This window comes from Petaurus breviceps, unplaced genomic scaffold (genome assembly GCF_028583685.1).
Source record: "Petaurus breviceps papuanus isolate PSGF00001 unplaced genomic scaffold, PetGlider_PUasm1.0 175, whole genome shotgun sequence".
Classification (NCBI taxonomy): Eukaryota; Metazoa; Chordata; class Mammalia; order Diprotodontia; family Petauridae; genus Petaurus; species Petaurus breviceps.
In genome coordinates, this window is record NW_027185764.1 from 23205227 (window position 1) to 23220256 (window position 15030).

The 15030-nt window shown below is 37.1% G+C and overlaps 1 protein-coding gene across 1 annotated transcript in view; it reads left to right on the forward strand.

Moving 5' to 3' along the window:
• BAIAP2L1 (BAR/IMD domain containing adaptor protein 2 like 1) overlaps positions 1-15030 on the forward strand; it is a 140756-nt gene that overhangs the window by 96072 nt on the left and 29654 nt on the right. Inside the window, exons 4-11 of the mRNA XM_069084884.1 lie at positions 1411-1472; positions 1581-1652; positions 5383-5520; positions 6069-6221; positions 7350-7517; positions 9416-9563; positions 11422-11629; positions 14428-14505. Of these exons, the coding sequence (XP_068940985.1) occupies positions 1411-1472; positions 1581-1652; positions 5383-5520; positions 6069-6221; positions 7350-7517; positions 9416-9563; positions 11422-11629; positions 14428-14505 (1027 nt within the window). The remainder of the gene's footprint in view (positions 1-1410; positions 1473-1580; positions 1653-5382; positions 5521-6068; positions 6222-7349; positions 7518-9415; positions 9564-11421; positions 11630-14427; positions 14506-15030) is intronic.

The window sequence follows — 15030 nt, forward strand, 5'->3', positions numbered from 1 at the left end:
ATAGATAGATAGATAGATAGATAGATAGATAGATAGATAGATAGATACAAAATTATTCCATACATTCTTCAATTTATCAGTTCTTTCTCTGGATACTTTCTTCATATGTCCTTTATTTTTAATCTGTGTATTTATAATAGTCAAAATTACTTATTTGCTCAAAGTTGTTCTTAAAACAATATTGCTGTTACTGTCATACAATGTTCTCTTGGTTCTGCTTATTTAACTAAATGAATTAAGTCAACATTCTGTTGAGGATAGTTGGAAATCAATACCTGCTCTTTTGTCTCCCTTTATTTCAGTTATTTATCATGCATATATGTTTGCTTCTTTATTCTGTAAGTTCAGTTACTTTGGGGGGCGGGGGTTTCAAGCTCCTGTTATTTTTCTAGCATCTACCACTGTCTTATGCTAAAGACATTTAATGGAAATTTGGTCATATTTAACCATACTAGAATAGCACAGCAAAAAAAGATATACGTCCCTGTGACAGAACAAATATATGAGCTATGCAAACCAGAATGTCTTTAATATAATGTCAGAAGCTTATAGCCAGGTCTTTGGAGAAAGGATAACAATAAAATATCTATAGTTCTTGTAGCTTCAGCATTCAGTGAGCTACAACTAGCCCCCAAACAGTGAAAATAATCTTCAGAAATGGGCACATTATTCAGATTTGTACTACATATTTCTGTTGGGCGGAAACCAATTAGTATATTTTATGTAATAATACCTTCAAATAGTTCTAATTCAAATACACTTCACTAGATTCACTATTCATACTAATCTGGACCTCCCTGTGCTTTGTTTTTAAACATTCTTTCTATATGAATGACCCCTGACAGAATTTTTGCAGTTGTTTCAGTAAATTGGTTAGTCTTATATCATACTGTGAGATGTACATTCTAATAGTGTTCATGCTGCTAACCACAGTGATACTACTTTGTTCCAGGATGAGGAAGTTGTTAATGTTAGAAAGAGGAAATAATCTCTTTCTTTAACCCTGACAAATAATCAGATTATCTTTGAGGATTATACTTTTTAAAAAACTATAATCTGCTCCTATAATTAGTTATTGTAATCATCCAGGTAATTGTCAGGCACAACATCTGGGGCAAAGTATAGTGAGCTTGTGTTAAAAGATAAAGGACAATGTACATTTTAAGAAGTTGTTTTATGTTATATATACTTGTAATGTCTTAATACTAACTGTGTTTGGTAGGGAAGAGTTGGTTAAAAAGTGGCCTACCACCACCATCCTGGGGAAATTAGCTGTGAAGACCCCCAAAGGGTCTTCTTAGAAGATAGTGTCATGATGACAGTAAAGTTTTCATATATAATTATGGCAATTTTATATCAAATTCTGGAAATGGAAATGCTGTTTTTCAGTATATTTGGTTTTATTTGCAGGACACGTCCTTATAGAGATATCAAATACACACAAGAAACTCAATGACAGTCTTGATGAAAATGTAGGTGAACTTTTTACATATTTGCCTTTTTGAAAGTCAATCAACTTTGTTTTAGAATTTTCAATAACTATTTTGAAATATGCCATGTGTCATTTTTCCTCCTGGCAGTTCAAAAAATTCCACAAAGAAATTATACATGAACTGGAGAAGAAGACAGAACTTGACGTCAAATACATGAATGTGAGTATACTGCCTTATTTCAGTCCTAAGAAGCCCCAGATTTCTACTGGTGAATATCACCAAGGAAGTCACCTTCCTGACTGACTGCTTTCAATGCTGGGTCAATTTTTCAGTTTAACCTGAGTCCTACTGCTAACCCTGCAGGGATCTTCCCAACCAGATTCCCAGTTTCCCCAGTCCTAAAATCTGGATGGAGTCTCTTCCTTTTTTTCTTGCATTCTGATTTTCTTACTCTCTCATCTTTCTTCCTATCTTCCTCCCTGCCTTCCTTCTTTCCTTCTTTTCTTCCTTTCTTCTGGGTTTGTTTTTATAGGATACTCAGCTCCCTACTTAAAATGGGTAGAAGAAATATTGTAAGAAATCATTAAAGCTTTTTGCAAATTGAATAGCTAATACTTACATGGTGCCCATTGAGTACTTTTTATAAATGTTATCTCACTTAACCAATTAATTTATTTAAATAATTACTTTAATTTATTTAAATATTCAATTTAAGCAGCTAAGTGGTACTTTGGGTAGAGTGCTGGACCTGGAGTTAGGCAAACCTGGGTTCAACACTCACTAACCAGGTAATCCTGGCTAAGTCTCTGTTTGCCTCAATTTCCTCATCTAAAAAATGGGGATAGGAGGCAGCTAGGTGGCCCAGTGAATAGAGCACCAGCCCTGGAGTCAGGAGGGCCTGAGTTCAAATCCGACCTCAGACACTTAACACTTACTAGCCATGTGACCTTGGGCAAGTCACTTAACCCCAATTGCCCTGCCTTCCCCTCTCCAAAAAAAGCACACACAAAACAAAATTTAAAATGGGGATAATAGTACCTACCTCACAGGGTGTCATGAGAATTAGGTGAAATAATAGTAATGATAATGATAAAGACCTGAAATCAGGAAGATCTGAATTTACCTTCTGGCTTCATGGCCCTGGGCAAATCACTCAATTTGTGTTTGCTTCACTTTCCTCAACAGTAAAATGGAGATTAATATTATTGTTAGGATCAAATGAGATATTTGTTTGTTTAAGTGTTTAACACTGTGCTGATCCCTTAGGTATTTTATAAATACTTATTCCCTTCCTCTTTTCCCCATCCCTTTCACCAATCTAAATAAACACTTTTAGCCTTTTATCTTTGGTCATATGTCCATCCTTTCAATAAGAGTTTTCTTCAGCATTCCCAGAACTTTCATTCCATACCAAACCTGTGTCCTTTATACTTCTATAATAATACTATTACAGCCAAGCAACATACTGTATATTTAGCCTTTCACCTTTTCTATTAGTACAAAAACTACTACCATTTTCCTCTGGATCATATTATCAGAGCTCTCCCCAGCTTTGCCCATAACATTCCCTTTCCCTACACCCAACTAATCTGACCACCTTTTTTTTTTAATCCAATCCAATTACCTTGCTAAAAATCTTTTGCAGTCCTTTTGTTTCCTAAATTTCTTTCTTCGAATCTTTTTTTTTAAAGCAGTCAGGGTTAAGTAACTTGCTCAAGGTTACACGGCCAGTTATTTTTGTGTGGGTGCCGATTATCTGAGGCTGGAACCGATCCCAGGTCTCCCCACTCTGGGGCTGGTGCTCTTACTCCCTGCGCCACCTGGCCGCCCCTTCTTTGAATCTTTTGCTTTCTTACTTCCATGTTCTGGCCCTCACTGAAACCTAACTCCTTCCTAATGTTCCTCCCTTTCCAATTTCAGCTACTCTTTCTCTCACATTGTCTCTCTGTCTCCCTCCCTCTCTCCTCTTCTCTCTTTCCCCCTCTCTTCTTCCCCCTTTCCACTTCTTTCCTCAATGAGCCTTGTGCTAGGCTCATAATGGTTTGTTCCTCTGACTCACCTGTACTCATGCTTGAAGACTTCAACCTCCATAATGATGTTTCCTCATTCTGCTCACTTCCCGTGACTTGTTCCTCTACTCCACATCAGCTACACACAGATGGTCATGCCCTTGGTCATCATCCATAAGTGTTACACTTCGTGTTTATAAACTCTGGAATTCCTTTATCTGATTATATCTTTTATCATTCCATCTTTCTCTATGCCTTATAACTTTGATGGCAATTCTATCTGTTCCCTCCATTCGTCAGTTCTAATTGGTCTGTCTGCCTTACGTCTCTCTTGACTCCAGTCCATCTTCCACTCAGGTGATTTTTCTAAAGTGTAGGTATGACCATTGTCACCCCCTGCCCAATGGGCTCTAGTGGCTTCCTGTTAACTTCAATGCCTTTGGCATTTAAAACTGTTTTTAACTTGACCCCCTCCTACATTTCCAAACTTTATATCTTACTCTCCTCCATACACTCTATGTTTCAGCAACACTGCCCTATTTACAGTTCCTCAAATACAATACCCTATTTCCCATCTCTGTGCCTCTGAATTAACTGGAATGTTCTCACTCCTCAACTCAGCCTCTTAATTTCCCTAACTCTCTTCAAGATTCAGTTCAAATCCCCCATACTCCAGGCCATTCCCATTTCCCCTGCCTGCTAATGCCTTCCCCTCGTAGACTGCTTCCCATCTCCTCTGTACATATCTTATGTCTATCTAGATTGTTTAAATATTATCTCAATATCATTACATTAGAATGTAAGTAAGGTCTTTGGGGGCAGGAGCTGTCTGTTTGCTTGATTACTTGCTTTTTTACTTTCCTTTTTTCTTTTTTACATATTTCCAGTACTTAGCCCAGTTCCTAGAATGTATGTGTGCTCAATAAATGATTGTCTATTTAACTTCTCTTGACTTTTCCTACTTCTGTATCTTAAAAAATCTTTTAGATTTTTTTTTCAGTAAAGAAAGCATAAAAGTCACTTTCCCTTCTCATCCAGAATAATGTTAGGGCTACTCAACATTGAAAACTATTACCCTCCATCAGAGCTCCATTAAACCAAGGACATACACAAATACTAAACACATATATAAATCTATACATGAAAACAGAATTATAACTCGACTAAACCACGATTCTATTATTTCTTAAAAATATAAACTCAATTTTTTTCTTTTTCTTGGTTTTTAATTGAGGGTACAATAGAAGGGATAGTTAGCTATAGATGCCCCAAAAAAAGGGCTATTGAAACTTTTTTTTAAAAATACCTATTAGAGAATACAAAGAAGTTCAGAAGGAAACAACAACAAACAGGAAATTTTTGAAAATAATATGTGTAACATATTGCATACCTTTTTTTTAAAAGGTGAGCAATGTAAAACGGAGATTTATCATTCCACATACAATCCTCTTTACGTGTTAAAACTGTGCTTGTATCTGTGTGTGTTAAGGGTGGTATTAAAAATGAAAAAGAAAATATTCTTTCATAAAGTTTCCTATCTGACTGGGATTTTAAAATATACAAACATAAATCTTTAGATACAGAACAACTTGCATGCAATATTTATATAGCACTTTATAATCTACAGACTGTTTTCCTCACAATAGCTCTGCAAGAGAGTATGCAGATATTTTTCTGCCCATTTTATAGATGAGAAAGTTGAGGTTTACAAGAGTTAATTGACTTGCTCATGGTCATCTAATAAGTGGTGGAGCCAGAGCCCAAGTTTCCTTAAAGCAGAATTTTTCCATTCCAACAGGCAACTCTTTACCTCCCCACTATAATTATAAGGTGCTTCAGAGATACAAAGTAGAGGACCTGGCCCTTCATTAAAGGCTAATTGGCAGTGATAATTGGATAACCATTTATATGGCATTTTTGGCATAATGTTTTAATTACAGGCAACTCTGAAGAGATACCAAACAGAACACAGAAGTAAACTAGATTCTTTGGAGAAATCTCAGGCAGAGCTGAAAAAGATTAGAAGGAAAAGTCAAGGTGGAAGAAATGCCCTGAAGTATGAACACAAAGAAATTGAGGTAAATATAAGCTTCCTGTCTGATTTTTCCAATTTCAATTTTGGGGGTTGTTTGGTTTCTTTGGGGTTTTCTGCTTGCAGATCATTCCTAGTAAATGGTAGGCTTGCCCATCTCAATCTTTATCTACTAATATTCTACCTGATAAGATGAATGATATCCTAATTTGACATAGTTTAGAGCAATTAGTAACCAAAAGCCTAGAGGCTATTGAGTTTTCTCCAGTTAAGGACAGGCAGTTCATAAGTAAACCCTAAAAACATTAGCATTTTTCTCCTGAATGAAACTGAAGATATGTGACACCCAATTGCCCAGTTTGACCATGGATCATCTTAAAATAGGCTTTTAAATGACCTTTTTGTTATCTGATGCAGCAAGGGTATCTACATTTAACATTCACCATTTTCAAACTTCAATTTTTAAAAAAATGAACCATTACCAAATGTCAAGCTGTGTAAATATTGAGCTTGTACTATGAACTTGAATTCTCTGATCTAGATATCTTGATTATTAACATTGTCACACTTGTATAATTGCCATCTTTCCCTTAGTATGTGGAAACTGTCACCTCTCGTCAGAGCGACATTCAAAAATTTATTGCAGATGGCTGCAAAGAAGCTCTCCTTGAAGAGAAAAGGCGATTCTGTTTTCTGGTTGACAAACACTGCTCCTTTGCTAATCACATAAATTACTATCACTTACAGGTAAGCATAAAAGGAAAATAAAGCCATAAGGGTCCTAGCAGTCTTATTTCCAATTTCCTTCCAAATAAAATTTCCACTTACATAGGATTGTAACCTCATAGATTTAGAGTTAGAAGGGACCTCAGACATGAGGCCATCTAGTCCAACCTCTTCTTTTTATAACTAAGGAAACTAAAACCTAGGGAAGTGATACCAAGGTCATGTAGGTAATAGGCAGCAGAAGTAGAATTTGAACTCAGTCCTCCAACTCAAGAACCAGTTCTCTTTCTGCTACATCACCACAGTGTTCTGCATATACACATATGTATACACATATGCAGGATATATAGTATATAAAATATATACATATATTTTTGCAGAGGGTAATGTGATATAGTAGAAAAAGAACTGGTTGTATATGTGGTATATATGTTTATAGTATGACATATTTTGCTTACCATGTGTATGTACATTTACACATAGTATGAAAATGGTTTGATCTCTTTTTTTCTTTAATATGTATTTTGGTAATTTTGTACAACTTTAAAAGATATTTTTATATTTCCCATGGTACAGTACTAAGCACATAGTCAATTTCTTGTTGTTCAGTCATTGTAGTTGTATTTTGTGTCTGACTTTTCATGACCCCATTTGGGGTTTTCTTTACAAAGATCTGGAGTGGTCTACCATTTCCTTCTCCAGCTCATTTTACAGATGAGGAAATTGAGGCAAACATGGTTAAATGACTTTCCTAGAATCATACAACTAGTAAGAGTCTGAGGCAGAATTTGAACTCAGGTCTTCCTGACTCCAGGCCATCAGTAAATATGGTTGAATTGAGTTCAGTTCAAAGCCTATGTCATTTTGAGTAAGTGATGATTATTGTCATGTGTGGCAAAAGCAGCATATGGGGGGGGGGGGGAGAATACTGAGCCAGAAGCTAGAAGGCAGGCATTTCTAAGCCTGCCAGTAATTAGCTGTGCAGTGATGGTCAAATCTCTTACTTGCTCTGAGCTTCAGTGTCTTTGTCTATAAAATGAGAGGTTTGGACTAGACAGTTTCCAAACTGCCTTTCAGCTCTTCATTGTAGGAGATGTCTTATTTATCACCAAGTTCCTCTTTAACTCTTTCTTTCTTTTGATTTTGCAGTCTGCAGAATTACTCAATTCTAAACTACCTAAATGGCAGGAAACTTGTGGTGATGCCACCAAAGTTCCAGAGAAGATCATGAATATGATAGAAGAAATAAAGACACCAAGTTCCACCCCAGTATCAGGAACTCCTCAACCTTCACCAATGATAGAAAGAAGCAGTATGGTGGGTACTTTCATTTCCATTTCTATATTACTGTGTGTTTAGGCACAGCTTTTACTAGAAGCCAATCTAACCCAAGAGGTGTCCTAGTATATTGAATAGTACACTGGACTCAAGACCTGGATTCAGATCCTGCTTCTCCTACATACCAGCTGTGCAATTCCCAGCCAGTCATTTCACCTCATTTTCCTCACCTGTAAAATGAGGGGGTGGGACTCAATGGCCTCTCAGGTCCTATCCAACTCTAAATCTTCCTCTCTGCTGGGTAGTAGAGATTCAGCATGCTTTCAAGAAGAAGGCACTCTTTCTTGAAAAGATCCTTTCGGGGTGGCCAGGTAGCACAGCGAGTAAGAGCACCGGCTCCAGTGTCGGGATGACCTGGGGATCGAATCCAGGCTCAGACACTTAGCACCCACCCAGAAACACCTGGCCGTGTAACCTTGAGCAAGTTACTTAACCCCAATTACTTAGGGGCGGCCAGGTGGCTCAGCAAGTAAGAGCACTGGCTCCAGTATTGGGATGACCTGGGGATCGAATCCTGGCTCAGATACTTAGCACCACACCCAGAAATAAGTGGCCATATAACCTTGAGCAAGTTACTTAACCCCGGTTGCTTTTAAAAAAAAAAAAGAAAGAAAAGATCCTTTCACTCCTTCCTTCTGCCCTTCCCCTAACCTAGGTTTTGAAATTATCTGTGGAAGGTTTGCAGCATCACCTTAAACAACATTCTGGGTACTGTAGACAGTTTTATTTCTGTTTCTAATTCTTCAGAAATCCCAAAGTTAAAACATTTATTCCCATTGGGAATTTGCAAATATCTGGAACTAGAGATACGAGAAATTATGATGTTACATGCCTCTAACATCTCTTAGGATAACCAGTGTGTATAACAATATGATGGATCAATGACCAAAAAAATTGATTTAAAAAATGAATAAAATAGGCAGTGGGGTACAGCGGGTGGAGATCCATCCTTCATATCTACAAACCCTGGATGCAGATCCTGTCTCTTACACATACTGTGTGACCCAAGGCAAGTCAGTTAACATCCCAGGCTCTTAAATAATGTACTAGGATTATAAATTGCCAATCTCTTCCTTGATAAAGGGAGCTTCTTCACTGAGTCTCCTGTCCTAATGAAATCACAGTTGTCTGGTCCAAATAAAAAGAATAATAATGCTCTGGATTCAGGTTGGGCTTTCCAATAAAGACTTGAAAGTACTTAATCCATCAATAAGCATTATTAAATTCCCGCTATATGCCAGGTGCTGAAGATAAAAATACAAAGAAAAAAACAATCACTATTCATTTTATTATTTATAGTGTCAAAGTCTCAGACCTTACTTGTGTTACAATCCCAAGGATTTATGACTCTTGCAATAAGCTGAATGTGTTGCTTACACAGTAAGATCCTCACGTAGACTGAGAACATTAAGAGTCCAGGAGATATGGGTTTGAGGATTCCCTTTAGGTGTTTTACAGTTTCACCTTAAGCAACTTTATTGTTTTATTGTTCAATCTTTTCAGTCATGTCTGACTCTTCATGATCCCATTCGGGATTTTCTTGGCAAAGATACTATAGTGGCTTGCCATTTCCTTCTCCGGATCATTTCACAGATAAGGAATCTGAGAATGATTCAAAGACAGTGAAGTGACTTGCCCAAGGTCAAACAGTGAGTAAGTGTCTAAGGCCAAATTTGAACTCAGGAAAATGAGTCTTCCTGCTTCCAGATCTGGCACAGTGTGCACTGTGACACCTAGTCACTCCTTAAGTAACTTGATCATGTCTAAATTTAATAAAACTTTAATGATAACACAGAAGTGACATGCATGCTATAATTTAAGGCGATTAATTCAACATCATTACTCTTGTTTGTTAATGTAATAATTATTATTCACAGGTCGGGAAAGATTATGACACTCTCCCTAAGTATTCACCGAAGATGCCCCCAGTTTCTTCGGCTAGAGCATATGCCAGTCCCCTGGCTGATATGTTTAATAACCCAGCAACCATCCCAAAGACTTCAGAAAGGTTAAATAATATTGCTGGTAAGGAATTTGGTCGTAGTCTTTTTGAACCAATACTTAATTTGTAATTATACTTTGAACACTTTCCATAAAACATGTAGCAGTTTCAGTAAAAAATAGAAATGTATCTAGTGCCAACAATGAAAATTAGATTTAAAGAAATTTTCCTCCAAAACAAAGGTCCAGGACTCTTATAAGAACATTCTGATTAGTGACAATCTGGTGGTTTTGTGATATGTGCTCGATTTATGCACTCATTGCTGCTTAGGGCCTGGGAAGGCATGAACAGGCGTTTTAATAAAACAGGTCCCTGCCCTCAAAGAACTTAAATTCTACTGGAAGGGCTCACATTCTGGGGATTTAAGCTATAGCCATATCTATGGCCATTATCATGCAATTGTGTTTTCAGTGAAACATTCTAAGACATGTTTCAGATTATAAATTCACAGACTATAACTCCTCCTTGCCAGTAGGCTCAGAATCCAAATAAATATATTTCATCTTTTCTAGCAAAGAATTATGTTTTCTTTAGGAGCAGAATCAATACTATTGTGTGGCTTTCCCAAATGATTAAATTCTTCATGCAGCCAAGATTATTAAACCGTTCTGAAAATTAAAAACCAAAATGTAAACTTGCTTTTTTAGCCCTAAACATAGAAGGATTAATTTTTTCACAAAGATTACTAAACTCCCTAGGAGGTCATGATCCTTTTCTTTTTCCTCTGTCCTCAGTCCACATTTTGAGTCCCACTTCGAATAAAATTGACAAGAATCAACTGTGTGTAAAAAAATAGATTTGGGCTTTGAAGTAGTTGGGACAAAGATGAGCATAGGAAATCTTTAGAATAACTTTTGATTGAGAGAGATCTATATGGCAAGAATATTCTGTAGTCTTTTTGCCTTTGGGAAATGCTACAAACAGTACTAGTTTAGAATGTATAATTAAAATATTGTATATAGGATTCACATTTGTGTGACTTTGATTTTGTGGCTTGGCAAGTATCACTATGGAAAGCTCAATGAAAACTTCTAGTTGTTTCAATGCTACCTAGGTAATTAAGAGTTGGAAAGATTGCCATAATTTTAAAATTGGAGTATTACTGAATATTCAAGTACTTACAGAGGAACCAAAACAACATTTTTAAAAAAGAAATACACCAAAATGCGTCTCAGGTTTAAAAGTTAGAATAACAACTATGTGTCCAGAAAGAAGCAAATTTCTCCATCCCTTCATATTTGCTTTTCAAAGTAGTATAATGTATCTTGATTGGAATGTTTCAAGTATTTTCTTTACTCTTTATTTTTCCATATACTTGTTTCTGGGGTAAGCTCATTAGATAAAGTTAAGGATACTTTCATACTTTTAGATTTTTCTATCCAGACTAATGAAGGCAAGATTCTTTGAACAAAAATTTCCCCCTTTTCTCTCTATCCCCCCTCTCACCCTCCCCCCCTCTTTTGGAGGGAAAGGAGAAAAGGAAAAGACCAGTAGAATATGTCATTGGGATTTGGGTTGTAGTTTTAAAATTTGGCATGTTGAAAGTTACAAAAAGAATGACTTTGAATAGAATCAGATTGAGAAACTGAACCAAGAAAGTTTTGGTTTGCTTTAATGATCTGGGGGGGAAATGTTTGTGGTTTGGAAATAACATTCCTCTAGCCCTGTTTCTTTCTCCTCCCCATGCCCTTAGTTTGATACTGATCAGAACTATTGTGAAAAGCCAGCCAGTAACTTGGTTGCAAGACTTGGAATTGTTGGCAAGGGTTACAAGAAGTGACTTGGGGATTCTACTGATTTGGACCTGGCCTGTATTTTGTTTAAAACAATTTAACGTTTTATTGTATTGATTAGCCATCAATGTTGCATTCATTTTAACAGACAATTCAGAGGATCCCAGTTTACAGCGATCTATTTCTGTGGCAACGGGATTAAATATGATTAAAAGGCAGAAAGTAAAAACAATCTTCCCACATACTGCTGGAAGTAATAAGACATTGCTTAGCTTTGCACAGGGAGACATCATCACGTTGCTCATCCCAGAGGAAAAAGATGGCTGGCTCTATGGAGAACATGACCAAACCAAAGCGTAAGTCAATGAGTTGTGTGCACCATGGTTACACAGGAATTAGAATGAATGTAACCCAAAGTAATTGTGGGGTTGGGAAAAGTCCTATTAGATTACTGCTACAAAGAAACTTAGCAATCAAAACTAAAATTCATTGTTGATGAGTCATTTTGGTTGTGTCCAACCCTTCATGATGTCATTTGGGATCTTGGCAAAGATACTGGAGTGGTTTGTCATTTCCTTCTCCAGCTCATTTTTACAGATGAGGAAACTGAGGCAAAAAGGATTAAGTGACTTGTCCAAGGTCATACAGCTAGTGTTTTAGACTAGATTTGAATTCAGGAGATGAGCCTTCCTGACTCCAGGTCCAGCACTCCATCTACTTTGACACCTAGCTGCCCACCTAGCATAGTAAGCGCTTAATAAATGTTTATTGACTGGCAAAGAAGCCATATGGTTCAAAGCAGTGGTTTTAATAATAGCAATGTAAACAGTTCCCTATAAACTCCAGAAGCAGGCCCCCAATTTTTAATCTAAGAAAGCAGAGGGTTAAAAAAAAAAAGCACTTGTTTTGGGACTGCTCTTTAAATTCTCAAGCCCTTTCTTTTTTCTTCAGGAGAATGCCAATCATACCAACAATTATTTCTCCTAATGTCATCGTGTCCTCTGAAGCAATGAACTGCCCCAGTATAACAAAGACAGCATTTATAGCCAACAGTGGCAATTTAATAGCTTTGTTCATGAGAGTCACTATATCAGGGACCTGATCCTCCTAGGTGGTGGTAATATTATCATCCCCATTTTACAAATGAATAAACTCAGATTCAGGTTAGGAGTCAGTGTGGTGCAGTGGGAGGTATGCTGGTTTGGGAGGCCAACGGTCCCGAATTCAAATCCCAACTGCCTGTGTGACCTTGGGCAAATTACTTAACCTCTCTAGACCAGACTTCTCTGTCAAATGAAGGAATCTGAGTAGGTGCACTTAAAACTCCCGGCTCTTCTTTTTCTAAGTCTTCCATGCTTCTCTCAGTATCTTGTTAAGAAAATAATGCATCTTTTGCCTTCTTTGACATTCAAAGTATTACCTGAACTTAATTGATATTGATAATACTTATTGAGGCCTACTGTGTTCAGGACACTAGGCTAAGCACAACATGCATGAGAAAGAGACAAAGCCTCGCTGAAAAGTTCACAATCTATTTTCAGAGTAAGACTGATTTTTTGTTGTTTTTCAGTCACATCTGACTCTCTGTCATTTGGGATTTTCTTGGCAAAGACACTGGAGTGGTTGGCCATTTCCTTCTCCAGCTCATTTTACAGATGAGGAACTGAGGTAAAGAGAGTTAAGTGACTTGCCCAGGGTCACACAGCTAGTATGTGTCTGAGGTCAGGTTTGAACTCAAGAAGATGGAGACTTCCTGCCTTCAGGCTGGGCACTCTATCCACTGCCCCACCTAGCTGCCCTAAGGCAAGCTTAAATGATGGAAAATAATAATAGCTGACATAGATTACCATTTTAAGGTTGATAAAACATTTTATACATAGATACATGCATGCATGCATACGTACATAACATATATAGATAAAATTACATGCTTAATTTTACCTTCTAAGTATAGAACAAGGCAAAATATGTTAAATTCCAGAAAAAGTGACACAGGCTGCTATGAGGGTTAAGAAGAGGGAGAATTAGGGGCAGCTAGGTGGCACAGTGAATAGAGCACCGACCCTAGAGTCAGAAGCAACTGAGTTCAAATCCATCTTCAGACACTTAACACTTACTGCTATGTGACCTCGGGCAAGTCACTTAACCCCAATTGTCCTGCCTTCTCCCCCTCTAAAAGAAAAAAAAAAAAAGAAAAGGGAGCATACTGTTAGGGAAATCTGAAAGAGTTTCATGAGGGAGGTAACATTTCAAATGTGCCTTGATGGAAGGGCAGGTAGATTTTTGATGGGGATGTGGGAGGAAGGCATTGCAAAACAAAGAAACCTCACAAGAAGAGGCATAAAGGTAGGAAAAAATAGTGTGTATTGAATATAGTTCAAGTTTTCCAGAAAATGGATTAAGCCAAGAAAGCAGTGACAGATGAAGACTGAAAGAATAAATTGGGCCATACTGTGGAAGGCCTTGAATGCCAAATTGAGGAATTTGGATTTCATTAGGTAAGCAGCCACATTTTTAAGGATATATATCTAACAGAGCTATCTATCATTTCAACAAGAGCTGCAATACCTTGCTCTCATCTTTTCGTTGTTGTTGTGTTTTTGTTTTTTTGCTTTTTGGAGGGGGGAAGGTAGGGCAGTTGGGGTTAAGTGACTTGCCCGAGGTCACACGGCCAGTAAGTGTTAAGTGTCTGAGGTCAGATTTGAACTCAGGTCCTCCTGACCGCAGGGCCGGTGCTCTATTCACTATGCCACCTAGCCACCCTGTTCTCATCTTTTGAGATAAAAATTTTACTACGACAGTGTTAGACTTGGATTTAGGAAGAAATGTTCAAATTCTGCCTCAAACTTGCCTCTCTCAAGCTCAGTTTTCCTCATCTGTAAAAGGGGATAACAATAAGTAATACTGAATTTATAGGGATAGTACAAGGACCCAACAAAATAATATATGCAGAGTGCTTTGCAAGCCTTAAAGCCCTGCATAAAAATCTGTTACTGTTGTACTAAAAATGTGCCAAAAGAAATGTTAGCCATTATTTTTCACTTCAGATCTCCAGGATTTTTTTTTTCCTAGTCAAGGCTTATGGTAAATTATTCCATCATAGGTAAAATAAAACTCAAACGAAAATTTAAGTTGGTTTTTTCCTTCACTCTAGGAGGGGCTGGTTTCCATTATCATATACAAAGTCACTAGAAGAAAATGAAGAAGAAACACTAAATGTGCCAACTCCCAGGTAATAATTTGAATTGTGAATTTTATTTCTCAATGCAAAATGCACTCTTTGCCTGAAAGTTTTATTGTTCAATACTTCTCAGGGTATCTTCATTATTCGTTAACATACTAGAGACTCGTTGCATGTTGAATAATAATAAAAAGCAGCTTCTAAGTTGTCATTACTATTCTGCATTTTTTTACCCTGCATTTACATACTTCTTTTCCTTAAATCTTCCACAATGTGAAAATAGTATTTCAAGCCCAGATTCCCAAAATAGGAGGGGAAGTCAATAACAGATTGAGACGTTAAGAGGAAGGTACATGGCAATGCATAATATCTATGAAAAAATAAAAAGTTCATCTTCATCATGGACCTCTTCACATATTTCTTCAGTACCTACCATGTTCTGAAGATGTCCACAACAAAACAAATGAGAAGGATGACAACCATGATAAAAGGTGATAGAACTATTCTACGTCAAGGGACAGAGTACTGGTTTAAAAACAAACATATTAGGGTAATTTAAGACGAGCAGTACTAAAT